The 22,939-nt window shown below is 38.4% G+C and overlaps 1 protein-coding gene across 1 annotated transcript; it reads left to right on the top strand.

The window, feature by feature from the left end:
- Positions 1-3,333: 3,333 nt before the first annotated feature.
- LOC114323893 (uncharacterized) lies at positions 3,334-20,517 on the top strand. Its single transcript, XM_082897354.1, has 4 exons — positions 3,334-3,759; positions 19,298-19,918; positions 20,005-20,154; positions 20,242-20,517. Exons 1-4 carry the CDS (start codon positions 3,727-3,729, stop codon positions 20,515-20,517), a joined length of 1,080 nt encoding a protein of 359 aa, XP_082753480.1. The 5' UTR covers positions 3,334-3,726.
- The last annotated feature ends 2,422 nt before the right edge of the window (positions 20,518-22,939 follow it).

The following is a 22,939-nucleotide window of genomic DNA, read 5'->3' as shown; positions in this document are numbered from 1 at the left end:
TACATTTATATTGAGTTTAATATTTACAATATTATTCTCTTTTCTTTTATCAATTTTACTTAATGAGGATAAATAAATAGTTAAAATTGAAAAAAAAATCAAAATATTAAAATTTAGATTAACAAAATTAAAAACTCATATATTATATTCAAATTTATTTATTTTATTATAATAGTCAAACTCTGTATAAAAAAAATTATAATTTCTCCTAATTTTTTTTTTATCCCCATACACTCTTTAATATTTCAACTTGATCCCATCTTTTAACTGTAATGATCCATAATTTTTCCCTCTGCTCGAGCGGGGGAGTTGACATTCAGTGGACTTGAGGGGCTCCCGGCATTTTTACAGTTTGTCCGAAATTCTGAGAGTTGTGAATTCTCGCTCGAGCGTAGGAGTGATTGCTCGAGTGGACGGCTTTGATGGTCTGCGCACTCGAGCGTGGAAAGTAAGATTGCCCTTGACATTTTTTTATTAGTGTATTTGGAACCTCCTTATTTTATTTTAGGGTATTGATTGAGGTGGTAACATGATGGTAAAGTAAGATTGGACCAAAAACTTTAATTCGAATAATTTGCCTATGATCAGCCGTCGCTCTTTTGCCCTTTTCTTTTTCCATACTTTGAATTTTGGTGTGAGGCTAAAACCATTGGAAAGCTTGTTTCCGAGGCTTCAATTTGGACATAAGAATGACCTAAAACGAAGTCCAGATGAGAGAGTTATACATGTTTGAAGTTTTAGAATCTGTGTTGGAAGCAGGTACGCTCGAGTGGACTGTGCAAATTCAGCAACTTAAAAAGTGAATTTCTACATTATTCTTTGTACTTTCTTTTTCCTTTTTCCTTCCTCTCACCCTAGGTCCGAAAACCCTAGGATTTTAACCCCAAATACTCTTCATTTCTCTAAGTTTTGGCCAAGATCTCTCACCAAGAAGTAAAGAAAGCTTGAAGATCTCATTTTTCTACCAATTGGAATTCAAATTTGCGAAGGATTCTTCTTGAAGCTTTGCTCCTTGCTTGATTCTTGAGATAGGGGTCCTAACTCTTCTTCAATACTTACATTAATAGATAGATTTGTGATATTTTGATTATATAAATGCAAAGTCTACATTTTTTAGCATATAGTGTTATATCATGAAATTTGGGGGTTTAGGATTTGAAGTGTTGGGGTTCAATTGTTGGGTTAATATGGTGGATTATGAACCTTAGGTGTATAATCAAGGGAAAATTCGAATTAAAAGTAGTGGTATGAGAAGTTTCAATTTTCTTGAAATTTTTGATTTTCTTGAAAACCCTAGGTTGATTCATGATGATAATTAATGATTTTGCCCAAATTGAAAGTAGAATCATGAAATTGAGGTATTGAATTATATATATACAAGTTTAATTGAAATTTGAAAGTGTTTGAAAATTATGTTAAAAATTAGCGATTGAACCTTTATTATGAATATTGTAAATCATGCTATAATATGAAATGAAAAATAGGGAAAAAGATTTGTTGATGATGTGGATGATATAAACTTGGTTATGGAATGTTGAAGTGGGATTCAAGAATTTATCTTGAATTATGTTGAATTGCAAATAGTGTTGTTGAATTAAGTTGTGTTGACTTATGTTGAATTAAGTTGTGTTGAATAATGTTGAATTGAATTGTGTTGAACTATGATGAATTGTGTTTGAATCATGTTGTGTTGAGTGGAGTTGCGTTTGTAACAACTCAGATTTTTAATTATTCCGTAGAATTTATACTAATATTATTTAATCTCAGTTAGGAAAATATATAATTTATTATATATTATTATGTGTAATTTTGTAAAACAATATAATTATTAAAAGTTTAGGGGTCAAAATATAAATAACAATAATAATAATAATAAGTGTGGTAGTAAAATAAATAATTAATTTTCTGTGAGTATATGATAAAGTATAATTTAATTAAAATTTATTTATTTATATAATTATATTAAGAATCTAGATTAAAATGTAATTATCTTAATTATTTATTTAATATTAGGATCGGTTTATAATCTAATCGAATGTGGTGAAGGATTCAGCCTGGCCACGTCTTGGCCAGGTATGCCTAAATATTATATTGTGATAGTCGATTTAATTATATTATAATTTTATATGATTATATATGTATATTAATTTTTTTTTTGTGCATGATTTGTGAAAGATATTAGATATAATTTTATTTGTTATAGGGTGTCGGGCTCAAACACCTACCAAAATTATAATATAATTAAATACATATAATTTTTTGGTCAGTACTCAAAAAAAAAATTTATTTTGATGTTTTTTAAAATGGGTTCAAATTATAAAGATACTAATTTTGAAACTATTTTTCATCAATGAAAAGTTCATCTCAAATTTTTCAATTCTTACATATAATTCTGTCATTGCGTTCTCATTTTTATTTATTTTTATCGTAAATAAAACGAGTGAAAAGTTTTTAAATTCGCTCCTTATTTTTTATTTTATTTTGGCCCAAAACAATTTTTGACAACTAGACAATGAGTTATTTTTGGTAAATTTTTTTTTTGAGGTACTATTTTCTATCAGATTAATCATCTAATATATAATTATCAGAGTGCGCAGTGGATAACTTACATATGACAAATTTCGAGAACGAAATTTTAAAAGAAGGGAAGATTGTAACAACCCAGATTTTTAATTATTCTGTAGAATTTATACTAATATTATTTAATCTCAGTTCGAAAAATATATAATTTATTATACATTATTATGTGTAATTTTATAAAATAATATAATTATTAAAAGTTTAGGGGTCAAAATATAAATAATAATAATAATAATGTGGTAGTAAAATAAATAATTAATTTTCTGTGAGTATACGATAAAATATAATTTAATTAAAAATTTATTTATTTATATAATTATATTAAGAATTTGGGCTAAAATGTAATTATCTTAATTATTTATTTAAAATTAGGATCAATCTATATTAAGGCCAAGTCTGGGAAGATAAGAAAAAGTCAAAAAGTTAAAAAGTTATTCAAAAAGTTAAAAAGTTAACACTATTTACCAAAAGTCAACAATTACGGCTGCACAACTCTCAATCCTAATTTTCTCCTACAAACCAATTTTTACAATTTTTTAATACACATTTTTTCATAAAAAGTCAAAAAGTTAACTTAAACATCCATATTTTTTTCCTTAATTTTTTAGTTTAAAAAGATATAAAATATACTTATTTAAGACATTCCAAACAATCCCTAAATCTAATCGAATCTGGTGAAGGATTCGGCCTGGCCACGTCTTGGCCAAGTATGCCTTTTACCTCCCTATTATAGGGAGGGGGTCCGACTATGGTACCCAAAAGTGGTATTTGGGTACCATACATGAAAATAATTTTGAACCATTAGATTTGAATCTTTAAATCTTAGCCATTCAAAATCAAAACAAATTAGTTTAAAAAAAAAAAAAAAGCATCCGGTATTGTACTGCTCATCTTGTACTCTCTTCTCTCTCTACTGTGTTATTTTTTGTTTCTTCTTCTCTCTCTCTACTATGTTAGGACCCCTTGTTTACTCTCTTCTTCTCTCTTTCTCTACTGTGTGTTAGGGTGTCTACAAACCCTTGTCTCTCACACCCCGTCGGCTCTCGCCGCCTTGATACCATTGTTCCACCACCACCGACGCAACTTCGGCATTGATTCTCGCCACTCATCGCCTGAAGATCCTTGACAATACAAAAAGCTCTGTTAATGGCTTCCTCTGATAGGAGAAAGAAGAAAATGGTTTGCTTTTTAAACTTTTTTTTTCCTTTTGATTTTTACACTCAGTTCACAGTGGAGATGCAAACTTCTTTTTATTTAGTTTCATATTTGCCTAGAGTAGTATAATGAGGAGCGAATATGCATATCAAAAAATAAAAATAAAAACAAAAAAATAATTGCACAATCCACAGAGAGAAAGAGAGATAGAATGGGCATTTTGTATTTGAAGGCTCCACAAACTACCTGCCAAAGAGATAGAATAGGCATTTTGTATTTGTAGGCTCCACAAAATTATCTGTCTTGTTTCTTGGGTAAGATTTCGAAATATCAACTTCAATCATGTGGAGAGTGTTTTTTTTTTTTTTTTGTATTTTTTGTATTTTTTGATTTTTTTCTTTTTCAAAATCATTTAGAAAGTGAAAGTGTTTTCTTTTTTTTTTTGGTTCCAGACTATAGACAAAAGTAGATGGGTAAGTTGGTTTTAGTTTTTTTGGATTTCTCTAGTCTCTAAACCTTTTTTCTTGTCCTTGATTTTTTTTGTTCAAAATCAAAGGCAAAAGTAGATAGATAGTTGGCTTCTTCTTCTTTTTTTTTTTTTTTTTTTTTTTTAGGGGGGGAGATTTCTCTGCTTTATTTATTTTTTATTTTTTTGTTCGACAAAAGTAGATGGTTTTAGCCCTTCAAAATTGTAGATTTAGTCCCTTCAAATACTCTTGTCAAACATGAAGCATCCTCCACATCTTACTACTAATAAACCAATAATCATGATTTTTTTTTCAATTTTTTAAATATTTCGCATGGCCTCTTAGAATATTTTTTTTTTCCAATTTTTTGTTTGTTTTAAACTAGTCTAACCAACTTAGTTTAATTACTAAAATAATATATAATATATTTATTATTATATAAAATTTTCAGAATTATTGAATCAAATCGAACCGAACCAAATCGAACCGACTTTTATGATTCAGTTTTGATTCAGTATTTAATTACGATTTCAATTTTTCTGAAATCGTAGAAACCGGTTTAGTTATTAATTTATTCCAAATTTGAACTAATTTGATGTGTGAACACTCTGAAGCAAAGTGGGTTTTTTTTTTTTTTTTTTTTTTTTCTTCTGATTTTTAGAAAATCTTGGATAGGTAAAAATCATATATGTATATATATTTAAAATTTATATATGGTATTTTTTTTTGGATTTTTAGTGTATGGTTGGAGGTGGAATTTTTTCCCTTAATCCCCAAATCTTTCTAGAATACTAGATATATGATTGTCTCATATGCTTTGGAGTTTGTTTGTTTGTGGATATGAATTTTGTATTGTCTCATATGCTTTGTTACTTTTTTTTGAGTAGATGGTCCATGGTGGTCCCATTTGTGTTGTTTATGTTTTTTTTTTCTTTATCATTTATGCATTTGTTTGTTTACGGAATGGAGACATGAATTGTTGACAAATTGTCTCATTGGTGGGTAATAGAGACTTTGACACTTTTTGTTAGATAATAAATAGTTGAGTTTTTCTTATTAATTTCTCGTGGTTATGAATTTTTTGTATTGTCTCATGCTTTATTGTTTATATTTTTAAAAGTAACATAGTCTATGGTGGTCCCATTTGTGTTTTTTTTTTCTTTTTTCGTTGGGTCTTATTTCTATTTTTTTTTTTTTTTGAAGTAAGATAGTCCATGGTGGTCACATATGTATTACTAGTTTGCTTTGGAGATTGTCTATATGTGGCTATGAATTTTTTGTGTGGTCTCATATGCTTTATTGGTTTTATTTTTCAAATTAAGATAGTTCATGTGGTCCCATTTGCGATTTATTGTTTTGTTTCTATTTTTTTTTTTAATTTTAAAGCAAGATAGCCCATGATGGCCCCATTTCTATTACTATTTTTGTTTATAGAAGAATAGAGGGATATGTAGGCTTGATTAATTGTCCTACTAGTGAGTAATTGGGACTGGGTGCTTTTGCTAGACTTGGGTGAGTAATCTGAAAAGTATATATACACAATATTTATAGAATGAAATGAAAGAACACTATAAAAAATTAATGATATTAATAGTATGGTTTAATTGTAATGTTTTAATGTAGGATTAAATTTTCATGGTATGTTTTGGAATTTAAATTTTCATTGTATGCCAGATGTGTGGTATCTACCTACATATTTTTGTGTTGTCTCATATGCTTTGTTACTTATTTTTTTAAAGTAAGATGGTTCATGGTGGTCCCATTTGTATTTTTTATGTTCTTTCTTTCTTTCTTTTCTTTATCATTTTTGCACTTTGTTTGTTTTTGGAATGGAGGAACTTGAATGGTTGACAAATTATCCCATTGGTGGGTAATGGGGACTTTGACACTTTTTGCTAGACAATAAATGGTTGAGTTTTTTTTATTAATTTCTCGTAGTTATAAATTTTTTGTATTATCTCATGCTTTGTTGTTTATATTTTTAAAAGTAAGATAGTCTATCAAACTTGATGTATTAGTCATTTAAACAACACTTACTACTTAATAAGACTCTATTTATTATTTTATCAGACTTAACTCATTTAAACCACACTTACTACTCAATGAGACTGTACTTACTACTTTATCAGAATCACACTTACTACTCAATGAGACTCTACTTATTACTTTATCAAACTTGACTTATCAGCAATTTAAACCACACTTACTATTCAATAAGACTGTACTTACTATTTCATCAGACTTGACTTACCACTCATTTAAACCATACCTACTACTCAATACTTGACTTACCACTCATTTAAACTATACTTACTACTCAATCAGACTGTACTTACTTCTTTATCAGACTTGACTTACCACTCATTTGAATCACACTTACTACTCAATGAGACTCTACTTACTACTTTATCAAACTTGACTTATCAGTCATTTAAACAACACTTACTACTTAATAAGACTCTACTTATTATTTTGTTAGACTTAACTCATTTAAACCACACTTACTACTTTATCAGAATCACACTTACTACTCAATGAAATTCTACTTACTACTTTATCAAACTTGACTTATCAGCCATTTAAACCACACTTATTAGTCAATGAGACTGGATTTACTATTTCATCAGAATTGACTTACCACTCATTTGAATTACACTTACTACTCAATGAGACTATCCTTACTACTTTATCACACTTGACTTACTACTCATTTAAGCCACACTTACTACTCAATACGATTATACTTATTACTTTATCAAATTTGACTCATCACTCATTTAAACAATACTTACTCAATGAGACTCTACTTACTGCTTTATCAGATTTGACTTATCAATCATTTAAACTAAATTTAAGACTACATTTACTATTTCATCAAACTTGATTTTTTTTTTTCTTACCACTTGAATCTCATAATTTTTCTTTTAACTAACTGAAATGTTATTTGTACGGGGAGGAAATAATTCTCCTCGTATAATCCTGTTGACCAAGTCCACGCTTCTCCGTACGACGTCGCTTTATAACCTGAAAACACAAAAGTGAGCTAGCCGGCGGGTGTGTGCCGGAAACCTCTCTGATGCCTAAGTTAGTAAGCTTGACAAATAGACAAAGCTCTAAGTTCTCAGAAAATTGTGTTCAATTACCTCCTCCAAGGTGGTGCTTGTGAGCTTTTATAGGTTTCGAGTGGCACAATCCTAGTAGGACTTTTATTTCTCCATACAGAGTCCTCATAGGATTCATACTCCTGAGGATAATGCTTATCCTTTTACACCCTCCCCCACTGCTTAAACCAAGTGGGATGGTTTCCTCCATGGCCGAACTACCATTTAACCGAAATAAAAACTGGCTATGTAGAGCTACAGAGAAGGCCGAACTATCCTTAGCTCGGATTTCTCCTCCAACTCCTTATCTCGGCTTTCCCCTGTTCAACCATGGTGTGTTTAGATCAATCTTCCAAGTAGCAAGTTCTGACCGACCTAACCATAATATGTCACGACCGGACTAAATGCAAGGCCGGACTCACTTCAAACTGCCACCGGACCGGAGTTGCTTTGCACATTCTTGAACCGGAGTAACCACACCCCTCCTGGGCCGGAATAACTTCACTTCTCCTGGGCCGGAGTACCTGTACCTCTGCTGGGCCGAAATAACATTACGGCTTCTTACCGATTCCTTCATACTTTGGGCCGCAGGGCCCAACTTACAGCTCGGCCCAATTCTTTCCCAAAAATTACCCTCTCAATTGCCCCTTAATTTCATCTGCATAGCATGATTGAGATTACAGATCCTTCAACCGAGCTGAAGTTCTACAAGCCTTTCCAGCCGAGATAAAAACCCTTCAGTGTATCCAGCCGAGCTAGTTTTACTCCGAACTCTGCTTTATCCGGTCAAAACGTCTCTTCAATCGCGACTGTAACGCTTCCCTTTCCCTTGCCACGTGGCGGGCTCTGATAGGCCGTGAGCTGTCATCACGCCTCCTTCGTACTTCGAACTTTTTGAACAGTCCCGCCCCTTTTTGCCGCGTTTTTCTCTCTCCTCTTTCACAAAACAACCCTTCTTTTTCTTGGATCATTCACCTTCCATTCTTCATCTCCTCTTTCTGTGTTCTTGCCGTTCGTGTTCTTCCTTCACTTTTGAGAACTGATTTTGCTCCCACTTTCCCTTCATCAGATCCCACTTCTTCCACCTGGTAAGTAGACTCACTTTGCTTCCTTTATTTTGCTTTCGCATCTGTATATCTTGTTTTGTATGTTTTTTGCAAACATTTTCTTCCATTTGCTGTTTTTGCTTCCGTATTTTCATGAAAAAACCAGTAGAACTTCATGTGTGTACGAACTATTATGTAGAAAACCAGTCTTAGATCCAAAATCACATAGCAACCGAACTAGGATACTGTTTGTCCAATATTGGTAGATCACTTCAGTCAATAGTCGAACTAGAACTTGTAGAGACAACAGTAGCCTCAAAAAATAACCTTTCGATTCACTTTAGCCGAAATAAGATCACCGAATGAAGTCTGAATATACTAAACTAAGAACCTCGGTTTTTAACCGTACTAAGCTTTTGGGGCCAAGCCGGCTTCCTTAGTTCCTAAACTGAACTCAGAAAGCCGCCCCTAGAGGCTTAACCGAAGTAACTGTATTCACACTGCAACCGATTTAGGCCTTGGGGCGAAACCAGCTTTCTTAATTTTTTAGACCGAACTCAGAAAGCTGCCCCTAGACGTTAAACCGGTCTACCGAGCAAACTGCTCAAACCGAGCTACCAAACCTTTTGATGAAGCGAGATAGAACCAGTTTTTTGAGGCCGAAGTAGGGCTCTTATACCTTGCTTTTAAATTGTAGCACGGTCCATTGATCAGTGCTTTAACCCCCTCTGTTTTTTACTTTGCAGACTTAGGTTACCCAGGCACTCCTGCGTGTGCTCAACCGAGCTACTGAGCACGATTTTTGCACCAATATAAATTATAAGTAAATTATACATCAGATGGGTAAGTATAGGTATCTAGTTGAGACCCCTGGTGGCATGGCCGAATTTAGGAAAGATTACCAAATTCCTGATGACGTCCACCTGGTGTTGGCCAAAAAAGATGTTATTCCTTGGGAAAACGAAGGCTTCGTCCCTTTTACCCTTCAATCCATAATAGAAACCGGACTACGGTTCCCTGTCCAACCATTAATCTGTGAATTTCTTAGGTAGACTAGATTATGCCCCACCCAACTGTCCACCAATACATACCGCATTATAATGGGGATTGCCGCACTAAACCACCAAACCGGATTAAACCTTGGCCTGGCCGAAATATTCCATCAATACTCCATCGGCTCAAAAGATGCTGGGTGGGTCTATTACCTTAGGATTCGCCGCCGCCGAGAGAAGATAGTTAAACACACACCGGACAAAGACCTTAATGATGACGATTTTTTCTGGGTCTTTGGGAACTTTGAGGACTTTCAAGCCCAAATTCCTGGCCGACCTATAAATTGGAAAAAGGGAGAGCCCGGTAATTTGACTTCAGTCTTCTTCATTGTATTTTATTTCGGTTTTTTTAGTCCATTGACCGATCTAACACTTCTCTTTTTTGCAGATTTCGCCCACCTCCGTTCCCTATATAGCTATCCCAACCTTGCGATTTTGCGAGCCGCACTACGGTGTCAAGAAAGGAGTTGGGCTAAGCTTCTAAACTTTGAGCCGACCTACCGGTATAGCGGTCGCCGAAAAGCAAGAGTAACCGATTTCCTTCTTGAGGAAGCACCAGAACCGGACCCAACCTTACCCGAAATACGACTTGTCCCATTAACTGCTGAAGAAGAGATGGCAAAGAAAAGCAGAGTTAGGGCCCTTCTGACCGCAACAACCAGAGCCGAAGTACCACCAACGATTGAGGCGCAGCCTACCGTTGTGGCACTCCCTTCTCAACGGCCTTCTTCGTCTCGCCCTTCCAAACGCGCCCGATCTACATCGACCGAACAGCAACTTGTCGATGAGGTTGAATCCATGCCCCAGAGTCCTCAGCCTTCCCCCCAACCGGAGCAAACTGTCCGAGCTGAATCTCCGAAGTGGGCTCCGCCACTGACCTTCAACGACCGAGACATCAAAGCTACTGACTCGGGCGTGGCTGAAAAAGATCACCAATTGGCCTTTAACCTGGCCAAAAGTGTGTGGCTCCCCAAGGACATGGAGCACCACTTAAAGCAATTGAACACCGAAATGAAGTCAATTCGGTCTGCTTCCAAGTCCATGATTTTGGTAAATGGCTCTGTCCATTTTTTCTTGTTTGAATTTTCCAACTTTTACTTCGGCTTAAGAGAAGTCTGTGTTTTGCCAGGCCTTACAGAAGAACAACATTACTTACAAGAAAGTCCAAGAACTCCGAAAAGCCACAAGGCAGGCAATGGCTGAAGCCGAAGCAAAAGCGGCCGAGCTAGAAGAAGCCGAAAAGAGAATGGCTGAGCTACAAGCGGAGAACGGCCGTCTTGCCGATCTGGTTAGTTCGGCCGAGGCAAAAAGGCAAAAAGCGGCCATTGCAATGAAAGACAAATATCTGCGTGAGCTACGAAAGCTAGAAAAGAGAAAGGATACCGAAATAAGCCAACTAAAAAAGAGTGTGGAGGGAGCCGAAAAGCAGGGTTACAAGCAGGGCTACAAGAAGGCAGAGGAAGCCTATGTGAAACAATGCGATGCTGCCAAGGAGTTGTTCTTCAAATGTGGCTGGAGGGCGGCTGTTGAGCAGCTCGGTCATGATCAACAGACCGAGGTCTTCAACCCTCCAGACTACTTTATACCGAAGTCCCTTGCTGAGTATGCCGATACCCTGCAGCAAGAGTTTCTGGAAGACTCAGATTCCGATGACTCCTCTTCTGAAGATACTCCGGTCGATAATGTGGACCAGCCAGTTCGGTCGGTGCCCACTGTTGAAGACCTAACTGTTGATCTTCCCAGTGAAACCGTGGTTCCAGCCGAAGTGACTCTCCCCATTGTGAATGAGCTCCCTCCAGAAACCGGTCTTCAAGTTGGTGGTGATGCAGGTTTTGATGCTGATATTGAAGAACTTTTTTCCTGATTTTGTACTTTTTTTCTTTGTAACCGAACTATGCCCCTTTGTAATGACTTTTCTTTGAATGAAAATTTTACGCAACTCTTACTCCGGTTTTGATGTGTATGCTTGCACTTGTAATGTCTTCTATTTACTTCAAGTGTTATTTCGGTTTTGGCTGGTTAAACTATGCTTACTAGCCAACCACTCCTTAGCTGATATAATCACTTCGGCTGAGGAGTACAAAGTGTTGGTTTATTCCAGCCAACCACTCTTCAGCCATGCACTTACTTCGGCTAAAGAGTAACAAGAGTTGGTTTATTCCAGCCAACCACTCCAGCCATGCACTTACTTCGGCTGAAGAGTAACAAGAGTTGGTTTATTCCAGCCAACCACTCTTCAGCCATACCCTTACTTCGGCTGAAGAGTATCAAGTGTTGGTTTATTCCAGCCAACCACTCTTCAGCCATACACTTACTTCGGCTGAAGAGTAACAAGAGTTGGTTTATTCCAGCCAACCACTCTTCAGCCATGCACTTACTTCGGCTGAAGAGTAACAAGAGTTGGTTTATTCCAGCCAACCACTCTTCAGCCATACCCTTACTTCGGCTGAAGAGTATCAAGTGTTGGTTTATTCCAGCCAACCACTCTTCAGCCATACACTTACTTCGGCTGAAGAGTAACAAGAGTTGGTTTATTCCAGCCAACCACTCTTCAGCCATGCACTTACTTCGGCTGAAGAGTAACAAGAGTTGGTTTATTCCAGCCAACCACTCTTCAGCCATACCCTTACTTCGGCTGAAGAGTATCAAGTGTTGGTTTATTCCAGCCAACTACTCTTCAGCCATACACTTACTTCGGCTGAAGAGTAACAAGAGTTGGTTTATTCCAGCCAACCTCTAAGTTAGTTTTTCCAGCTAACTTAGAATAAAATGCCTGCATTAAACCTAATCTATACTACGGCTAACTCTTACAAAAAATAACTTGTGCTGAAAAAGAATTGCTTGTTTTATTGAAGGAAAAAGAAATTACATATGTTTGAAGAAGAAAAGTTAAAAGTAAAATAACTTGAGATTGGCTGTATTCCATGGCCTAGGGATTGCCTTGCCATCCTTGTCTTCTAGGTGGTATGCCCCTTTGCCTGCTAACCCAACCACCTTATAAGGACCTTCCCAATTTGGGCCTAACTTGCCGTCTCCTGGGATCAAGGTGTTTCCCATTACTTTGCGTAGTACCCAATCCCCAATCTTGAATTGTCTTGGATGCACCTTTTTGCTGTATTTTCTGATTAACTCTCGTTGGTATGAGGCGATGTGGACTAGTGCTCTTTCTCTTCTTTCCTCTACAAGGTCGAGTTCTAAGGCTATGGCCTCTCCATTTAAGTCTGAATCAAAATTTTCGCTTCGAATTGTGGGGAGGCCAACTTCTAGTGGGATCACTGCTTCCATTCCATAGGCTAAGGAGAATGGTGTTTCTCCCGTTGATCGCCGAGGTGTGGTGCGGTAAGCCCATAAAACGTGAGGAAGTTCATCTGCCCATTTGCCTTTTGCTTTCTCTAGCCTTTTCTTTAGCCCATCCAAGACGACTTTATTTGATGCTTCAGCTTGCCCATTTGCTTGTGGATATGCCGGTGTGGAATTGTAGAACTCTATCTTGCACTCTTCACAAAAGCTTCTAAAGATTCTACCGTGGAACTGAGTACCATTGTCTGAGATCAATGCTTTTGGTATGCCAAACCGAGTGATGATATTCTGCCAAACAAACTTCTTCACGTCTTTTTCTTTGATTGATGCCAATGCTTCTGCTTCCACCCACTTTGTGAAGTAGTCTGTTGCTGCGAGAAAGAACTTCCTGCCGCCGGGCGCTGTTGGAAGTGGTCCTACTATGTCCAAGCCCCACATTGCGAAAGGCCACGGGCTTGTCAGTGGTAGGAGTTCTCTTGCTGGTTGATGTATTTGGTGCGCGAATTTTTGGCATTTCTCACACTTCTTCACATATTTCTCTGAGTCTGCTTGCATATATGGCCACCAATATCCTTGCGAAATAGCCCTGTAAGCGAGCGACCTTCCCCCTTGATGACTTCCACACACACCCTTCGTGTATTTCGAACAAGAATGCTTCTACTTTACTGGGATGAACGCACTTGAGGTAAGGCCCAGAGAATGACTTCTTGTATAATGCCAAAGATGGAGATAGCCAAAATCGCTGCGATTTTGCCCTTATTCTGTTGGCTTCTTTTTTCTCTTCTGGTAGGATGCCGTCTTTCAGGAACAGGATGATGGGATCCATCCAAGAAGGGCCTAATTCTGTGCAACATACTTCTTCTGCTTTGGGGTCTTCTATGCTTGGTCTTGGTAAGAAGTCGATGAGTAATGGATGAGGGATTGATGTATCTGCCATTGAGGCCAGGCCTGCTAGTTCGTCCGCTCAGCAGTTTTCCTCCCTGCCAATTTGTTCTATCCTTACTACATCAAACTTCTTGATCTCTGTTCTGACTAACTCTTGGTACTTGGCCATTCTGTCGTCCTTTGCTTCGTATTCGCCAGAAATTTGGTTTACCACCAGCAGAGAGTCACTGTATACCATTAGTTCGGTTGCCTTCATGAAGTGTGCTGACTTGAGTCCTGCGAGAAGCGCCTCATACTCCGCTTCATTGTTGGATGCTGGGAAGCCAAAGTTGATTGCTTGCTCTATAACCAGGCCGTCTGGAGAGATGAGGACTATGCCAAGCCCTGCACCATGTCGGTTGGATGCTCCATCCACAAAGAGCTTCCACATCTCTCCAACGAATAGTTTCCAGCAAGTGGAAGGATCAGATGATGTCGTGAGGTCAAGAATGGTGTTTTCTTCCAGGTCCATGTTGGCTATCTGTCCTTTGTCCTTTGTTTGAACTGTTGGTGAGCCTTTGTTTGTCTCTTCCTTGTTATCCTTAGTATGGTCTGCCTTGGTGCTTGATTGACTACCTTCTACTAGGGGTTGCGCTATTCCGGCGTCAACTTCCGTCCCTAGTTCGGTTGTGTCAGTTAGGTCGACTGGGCAGATATGATGACTTCCAGGAGTAAACTCTGCGACGAAGTCTGCCAAGGATTGGGCTTTTATTGCGGTCTTGGGTTGGAACTTGATGTCGAATTGTCCCAACTCTACTGCCCACTTCAAAATTCGCCCACTAAAATTCGCCTTTTCAAACAGAGCTTTTAGTGGAAAGGCCGTGAGGACGACTATGGTGTGGGCGTGAAAGTAGTGTGCCAATTTTTTGGATGCCATCATTAATGCTAATGCTAGTTTCTCCAAGGGCAAGTACCTTGTTTCGGCTCCCAACAATGTCTTGCTGACATAAAAGATGGGTAAGTGTTGTATTCCTTCTGCACGAACCAACACTGCGCTGACTGCGTGCTGAGAGACTGCCAGGTATAAAAAGAGTTCTTCACCAGGTACTGGAGTAACAAGTAGTGGTGGGGAAGACATGTACTCCTTCAAGCTTTCCAGAGCTCGGTCGCATTCTTCATCCCACTCAAACTTGGCCTTTAAAGCTTGGAAGAATGGTCGTAGTCTGTCTGATGACCTGCTTATGAACCGGTTGAGTGCAGCCGCCATACCAGTGAGATGCTGTACTTCTTTGACTAAGTTTGGTCTCTCCAACTCCTGGATTGCTTTAATCTGAGAGGGGTCTATTTCTATACCTCGGTTGGTCACCAGGAAGCCCAAGAATTTGCCAGATCCAACTCCGAATGCGCATTTGGACGCATTGAGGCGCAACTTGTGTGTCTTCAGGATCTGGAACATCTCGCCTAGATCTTTAAGATGGTCATTCTCATCCTTGCTTTTGACCACCATGTCGTCGATGTAAGCCTCCATTGTTTTGCCTAACAATGGTTCAAACATCTTGGTGACCATCCTTTGGAATGTCGCCCCTGCGTTCTTTAGGCCAAAGGGCATGACCTTGTAGCAATATAACCCTCTTGGTGTTGTGAAGGATGTGACCTCCTGGTCTGGTTCATGCATGGCGATCTGGTGGTAGCCTCTGTATGCATCCAGAAAGCTAAGTCGGTTATGTCCTGCCGTTAAGTCCACCAGTTGATCTATCCTTGGTAGAGGAAAGCTATCGTTTGGGCAGGCCTTGTTGACTGTTTTGTAGTCGACGCAGACACGCCATTTACCATTCTTTTTTGGCACTACAACTGTGTTGGAGATCCATCTTGGGTAGTGCACTTCTCTAATTGCTCCTGCCTCCAGCAAGTTGCCTACTTCCTCCGCCACTATTTCGGCGTGGTGGAGTGCCGATCTGCGTGTGCGTTGGATGACTGGTCGGGCGGATGGGTGGACATTGAGTTGGTGACTGATGAAGTTTGGGTCAATACCTGGCATGTCGTAGGGTGTCCAGGCAAACACTTCGATATTAGAGGTCAAGAATTCCAAGACCTCTAATCTCTCAGTGCTGAACAACGATGAGCCAAGCAAGAAGAACTTATCCGGGTTCTTCTCATCTATTTTTACCTCCACCAAGTCCTCCACTGCTTTCTGATCAGCCTCTTTGCCGATGTCCGCGAATAGTTCATTACTTTCTGGTTCTTCCACCGAATGAACGTATCCTTTGGCAACTCGGCTTCCATTTGCTGTGGCGAAGCATTGTTTTGACATGATCTGATCACCATAGACTTCTTCAATTATGCCGGTGTCGTTGGGGAACCGCATTACCTGATGGTATGATGACGCTACCGAACGCATGGCATGCAGCCATGTTCTGCCCAAGATGATGTTGTATGTGGAGGGGACCTTCAATATCCAGAACTCCACTTGTTTTGTTACACTCCCTGCTCTGACTGGAAGGATTATTTTGCCGACAAGCCATTCTGGCATGGAATTGAATCCAATCAGGGGAGAAACTGCAGGCGCCAAGTCTTTGTCTTGCAGCTTCAGTTGCTTGAATGTGTCGTAGTACATGATCTCACATGAACTACCCTGGTCGATCAGAATCCGCTTGACGTCAAAATCTTTGACTCGGAGAGTGACAACCAGAGCATCATTGTGAGGACAGTATATTCGATCCAGGTCTTTATCCGAAAAAGATATGACGTTTGTTGCCTCCGTCCTCCCTTTCTTGGTGGTAGGTTGGGCACCTAGCACTTCTCTAAAGTGCTCAGGCTTTTTGATTGACCCTCTGAGCTCGCATACGCGCTCAGGTTCAAAAACTCCATGTATGACATTGATAATACCTTGAGGCGGTGCATCGATTGGCATTCTGTTGGGATGGTCATTATGATCTTGGGGGGCCGGTTGCGTTCCTCCTTCAATGTATTTGTCCAAGTGGCCTGCTGCCACCAATTCTTCCAAGTGCTGTCTCAGTGGCGTGCAATTCTCAGTTCGGTGCCCCTTTTCTTTGTGGAAGGTGCACCGTGATCTGTCGTCGTAATTTTTCTGAGCTCCCCCTAGCTTGGTTGGCCACTTGACAAAAGGCTTATCTTTTATTTCGCTAAGAATCCGATATATTGGTTTTTTAAACACCGTTGTTATGGCAGTGCGGATTCTCAACCATCTTTTGTCTGGGTCTTCTCCGTTATCTCGTCTGCCACGCCCGTTTTTATTCTGCCGATCTACTGTATTGACCTTTGCTGAGGTCTTCTTTTCTGGTACTGCGGTTGTACTAGATTTTGCTTTTGCACGTGCGCCATCCTCTTCTACCCTGATGTGCTGATGCACTCTTTCCATTAGGGCCTCCATGGTGAGGGGTGGCGTCATGGTAATCGAATCCCTTAGTCTGTTCCCTACTGGAAGGCCTCTTTTATATTGCGCAATGGCTAGATTGGTGGGGCAGTCTCCAATCTGGTTGAATGTCTCCCAGTAGCGACTGTTGTGAGATCTGAGGGTCTCTTTTTCACCCATGTCGATGGAGAGTAACTGGTCTATCTCCACCGGCGTTTTAGTGTTTGTTCGAAACCTCGTTACGAATGCTTCTGCCAATTGGGCCCAGGAGGCTATGCTGCCCTCTGGGAGCTTTTCGAACCAAGTCAAGCCTAGGTCGCCAAGACTTGACGGGAAGAGTATGCACATTAAGGCCTCGTTTCGTCTGTACACAGCCATGACTTGGCTCAAGTGGCTCAAGTGTGAATACGGGTCCGTCTTCCCTTCATATGTGGTGAATTTCGGCTGAAGGAAGCCTGATGGTAGGGGCGCGTTTTCGATTGCTGGGACAAACGGCGAAGTCTGTAATCTTGCCAATGCCTTGTCCGTTGGTTCGTAGGCCGGTCGCGATATTGGCATTCCAACCTCGACGCTTCCATGCGTCCGAGGAGCCAACCGTTGTAAGGCCGAAACTCGGTGTGGATCCCTTGCCCTGGCATCCTCCTTGCATCGTGCTTTTTCTTCGAGTACGGTTCGTAAGTCGGATGACCTGGGCAGCTCTGTTTGTCTAGATCTGGTTTGGTGTGAGTGCGAAGGCCAATACGTGCTTCCTTCAGTGTATGATCTTTCGGATCTCATCCTCTCAGACCTGGAGTGACGAGTTCTGGAAGATAAGGAATGAGTGTCGCCTGTCCTGAGGCTTCTGCTCTCTCCTTGGGAGGGTGTAGTATTCCTACTACGATTCTCTGAGTGGCGAGGGGGCGTCTTGTGCTTGCGCCCCTCTCCTGTCGCCACATCTTTAGTCTTCATCTGGCGTTTTAATGCTTCCATGTCCGCCGCCATCTTTCGAATTAGTTCATCTTGTTCCTTCACGCGATCTTCCAGGGCTTGAGGATCAATCCTCCTCCTTTGCCTGTCAGGACTTTGAGAGTGACGAGGGCTGCTATTCCGCCTTCCCCTGCCACTCCTCTTAGAGTTATGTTGTTGGGGCTCCAGATCTGCCATAGGAGGGACAGAGGGTAATCCTTCACGCCTTGCGCCCCCGTCTGGAGTTAGTCCGTCGACGGCGGACTGCGGTAGTTCTTCAATGTGTGCCATTGATTTGAGAGAAAGGAGAAGCTTAGTCAAGAGGTTTTTGTTCTTGTCTGTTCTTCCCACAGACGGCGCCAATTGTACGGGGAGGAAATAATTCTCCTCGTATAATCCTGTTGACCAAGTCCACGCTCCTCCGTACGACGTCGCTTTATAACCTGAAAACACAAAAGTGAGCTAGCCGGCGGGTGTGTGCCGGAAACCTCTCCGATGCCTAAGTCAGTAAGCTTGACAAATAGACAAAGCTCTAAGTTCTCAGAAAATTGTGTTCAATTACCTCCTCCAAGGTGGTGCTTGTGAGCTTTTATAAGTTTCGAGTGGCACAATCCTAGTAGGACTTTTATTTCTCCATACAGAGTCCTCCTAGGATTCATACTCCTGAGGATAATGCTTATCCTTTTACACCCTCCCCCACTGCTTAAACCAAGTGGGATGGTTTCCTCCATGGCCGAACTACCATTTAACCGAAATAAAAACTGGCTATGTAGAGCTACAGAGAAGGCCGAACTATCCTTAGCTCGGATTTCTCCTCCAACTCCTTATCTCGGCTTTCCCCTGTTCAACCATGGTGTGTTTAGATCAATCTTCCAAGTAGCAAGTTCTGACCGACCTAACCATAATATGTCACGACCGGACTAAATGCAAGGCCGGACTCACTTCAAACTGCCACCGGACCGGAGTTGCTTTGCACATTCTTGAACCGGAGTAACCACACCCCTCCTGGGCCGGAATAACTTCACTTCTCCTGGGCCGGAGTACCTGTACCTCTGCTGGGCCGAAATAACATTACGGCTTCTTACCGATTCCTTCATACTTTGGGCCGCAGGGCCCAACTTACAGCTCGGCCCAATTCTTTCCCAAAAATTACCCTCTCATTATTCCAACAAAACATAAAAAATTATATATACACAATATTGTCCTATTAGTGAATAACTAGGACTTGGGTGAGTAATCTTAAAAGAATATATATATATACACAATATTTATAGAATACAATGAAAGAACACTATAAAAAATTAATGATATTAATAATATGTTTTAATTGTAGTGTTTTAATATAGGATTAAATTTTCATAGTATGTTTTGGAATTTAAATTTGGTCTAATGCATTTTTTGTTATTGTGTTTAGCTAACCATGACAACTCGGACAGAATTGAACTCAGTTCATGAGTTAATACAATTGCTTCAACCATTACAAAAAGAAGCTATCAAATCAATTGGCTTTGGAGGTTTATTAGAGCTTAAATGCACGAGATTGCCACGACAACTCTGTGAATGGTTGGTTGGTTGTTTTGATCATACATCTCGGTGTTTATTCGTTCATGGTAAAAAAATAATTATAACACCATTTGATGTAAGCCACATATTAGGACTTCCTTGTGAGGGATCAATTATAAACGTAAATGGGGACCATACTGATATTGAAGAGTTGTCGAACAAGTATGGTGTTAAGAAGTGTGGTTCTATTTTATTGAGGTCTTTAAGGAATGAGTTGTCTAATATGAAAGTAGACGGGGATGATTTTAAGGGAGGATTTGTATTGTACATTCTAGGTTCTCTTTTGTGCCCTACATCGGAGTTGTCAATAAATCGTTGTTTTCTCCATTCCTTGAAAGATATGTCTTCTTTACATAAGTTAAATTGGTCAAAACTCGTCTTAGACTTTTTAGTCGATGGTGTGCGAAAGTACAAGGACAAAGGAGAAGGAAAGGGACAACGAGGAATTCGAGGTTGCTTGTTTTTTCTGATGGTATGTTTCTAAATCATGGTAAACAAATGATTGTCTATTTAGTGCATTCTTGAACTTACTAATCATTACATAACCATATCATGTAGTTATTCTACATTGAGCATGTGACACCTGCTGTGGATTTTGTTAGTCCATGTGCAAGTAGACAATCACCTCGTTTAGTATATTGGACAGATGAGGTGATTAAAAAGAGAATCTCCATGTTAGAAAAACTTCAATACCAAAACAACAAGAAGGTAATCTTATGTGTTATATAATTTAATTTGTATGCGTGTTGTAATTAAAGAATTCGTTTAACATGTTTGTTATTATTTTCTTAATAGGTTGGTTTTATTGTTGAAGATAATGATGTGAGTGTAGAGCCAAACATAGATGCACGACTAAGTAATGTTGAAAAAGAAGTGAAAGATTTGAGAGGAGACTTGAATAACTTAGTCGTTGGTGTCAGTCAATCAATAGAATCTGCCAAAGAAGAGATTTTGATAGCAATTGCAAAGGTAGCTAATGGGTCATGGGCTATTGAGAAGGAGAAACACTCTCATGATATCGACTGTCAATTGAAAAATGAAGAAAGGAAAGAAAAGAAAGAAGAAAGATGAAAGAAGAAGAAATAAAGAAATGTATTTTACGTATGTTTTAACTTACTATGGTTTATTTTATACAAGTTATGTTTTATAAATTATTATAAATTATATTATTATTTCAGTTACGTGGTTTTATTTTTGAACCTTATTTGCTTAAAAAGAAACCCATGGATATGTTTGTTTATATTTTAAAGAATATTTGACTATGACTTTATATACAATTATGTTTTGTAAGTACCACCACGGGAGTCCCACGCCTTGGGGGACTTAAATAACCATTGGCCTCTGTTTTGCCACTTTGTGGTCCTCTGTTTGTCATGGATCCATTGACCTCTGTTCTGTGCGGGGTAAAGTGCTGTGCGGAGCTAAGTGCTGCACTATTGTGGGAGCTATCTCTAGAATCCGTACGAGCCACCTCTTGAATCCGTACCTCTGTTCTGTGCGGAGCTAAGTGCTACACTTAGGGGTGTTCATGAAAAACCGGAATCCGACCCATCCGCCGGCCCGAACCGAACCGAAGTAAAACGGACGGTTTCGAATATTCAACAGGTCGGCTACCGTTTCGTTTGGTTGAATTTCGCGGTTTCACGGTCGGCAACGGTTTTGTGTAAATTATTTCGGTCGAAACCGACCCGATCGAATTTTCATGCAGTTGTTACATTTTTTTTTATATTTGTATAATTGTTTTATTATTGGGAGAAGTGCAAAGCTTCTCGTGGAAGCTTTCTATGATGATGATGATGCATTTCAATTTTCAACTTTCAAAGCAAAAGGAGTTGTCCAACAGCAGACCTATCATATCATATCAACTCCTCTCCTCTCCTCTCCTCTTCCCCATATTTCTCTCTTTCCCATATTTCACTCTCTCACTCTCTCTAACGTAAACCAATCTTTTCCCTCATTACATATCTTTTTACAGCTTTGATCACACATTCTCAACTTCCATCTCTTTCCAATCTCTCTCTCTCTCTCTGATACTCTTTGAGGTGTTTTATCTATCCTTCAAATCAGAGATGCTGGTGGTGATGCTCTCTTACTAACCAAAGCTTTAGGTATGAGTTTATTTGTTTAAACTGTTTTTGATTAATTGCAACTCGTGATCGATATTGTGTTTATAGTTAATTGTTTCTTGAATAACTGAAATCCAACATGGATTTCGTATTTTTAAATTTTGTTTTAACAAAAACACTAGATTTAATGTATATATATATTTAATTTTTTGTAGACTAACTAACATAATCCATACATGGATTTTATTTATTTATTTATTTATTAGCAAAACCCCTTGTTTTAAGTCATTGTTTTTGTTTCAAAGAAGCTAAATGAAAAAAAATCTGAATGCTCTCATGTGTGTTTTTTTATTCTTTGGTACTTTAAAATGTTTGTTAGTTTTTCAATAAATCATTGTATTAACTGTTTTGAAAATGAAAATTTATTATCATGTTTGATTAGTTGATGTAAATTATGCTTTAGATAATGGATCATTCATATTTTTGAATGCTCCAAATATATTTGTTCCAGTATTTTTTTTTTTTTTCAGATCACCAAAAACCTTAGATTTATTTTGTCATTTTATTTAGTTTGTTTCAAGTTAACAAAATCCCTACATGTAAAAAAGATTTTTAAGTAACTTATTTTTCTTAAAAGAAGCTGAAATGGAAAAACGAAAAATAAAAATAAAAAATGAATGCTTAAATATACTCAATAAGAATGAAGTGTATGTTTTTTTTTTGTTTTATTTTATTTTTTTTTTTGTTTTTAAATTACAAGCTTAAAGTTAAAGTGTATGTTTTTTTATTTTTTTATTTTTTAATATCTGTTTGTTTGCTATTATTTTAAAAATTGCAAGCTTTATATTTTTGTTTTTTTTTTTCATTAAGTAAGCATGCTTTTATTTATATTTTTGGATCCTATAATAATGGTATCATATTAGAATGCATAATGCTCTTCTGTTAAAAAAAAAAAAGAAAAAAAGAATGCATAATGCTCTTTGTTTTTGTATGGATCATTTTTTAGAAAATAGTTTGTTAACTAACTGTTTACAAAATTGGAATTTATTAGCATGTTTGATTTGTTTATGTATATTATGTAATATATTTATTGTTGTATTTTGTGTCTAGATAATGGATCATTCTCCTACTGAAATAGCCACTATTGGTGCCCAACCTAATGAAGCAGTCACAATTGCTGCCCAACCTACTGAAACAGCCGCTGGTAGTGCCTAACCTATTGAAGGTAATACCACTGGACCTTTTCTTTCTAATAAGCCTCCATTACCACCTAAGGAGAAGGGTAAGGCACGGGGAAAAGGTAGTGGTAGGAAACCATCAAGAGCATGGGATCATTTTGATAAAATTAAAAATGAGGAAGATGGGAAAACACGGGCTGTATGTAAGTATTGTCAAAAAGAACACATGGCTGAGTCAAAGTCTCATGG

This window comes from Camellia sinensis, chromosome 12 (genome assembly GCF_055761805.1).
Source record: "Camellia sinensis isolate YWXY chromosome 12, ASM5576180v1, whole genome shotgun sequence".
Taxonomy (NCBI): domain Eukaryota; kingdom Viridiplantae; phylum Streptophyta; class Magnoliopsida; order Ericales; family Theaceae; genus Camellia; species Camellia sinensis.
The sequence above is the reverse complement of the archived record's forward strand: the minus strand, read 5'-3'. Positions and strand labels throughout refer to the sequence as shown.

Excerpts from the sequence above, each read along its gene's own strand:
- LOC114323893 (XM_082897354.1), top strand. The coding sequence starts at position 3,727 with ATGGCTTCCTCTGATAGGAGAAAGAAGAAAATG. Across the intron at positions 3,760-19,297 it reads ATAGGAGAAAGAAGAAAATG|CTAACCATGACAACTCGGAC; the intron begins GTTTGCTTTTTA and ends TATTGTGTTTAG. Across the intron at positions 19,919-20,004 it reads GTTGCTTGTTTTTTCTGATG|TTATTCTACATTGAGCATGT; the intron begins GTATGTTTCTAA and ends CATATCATGTAG.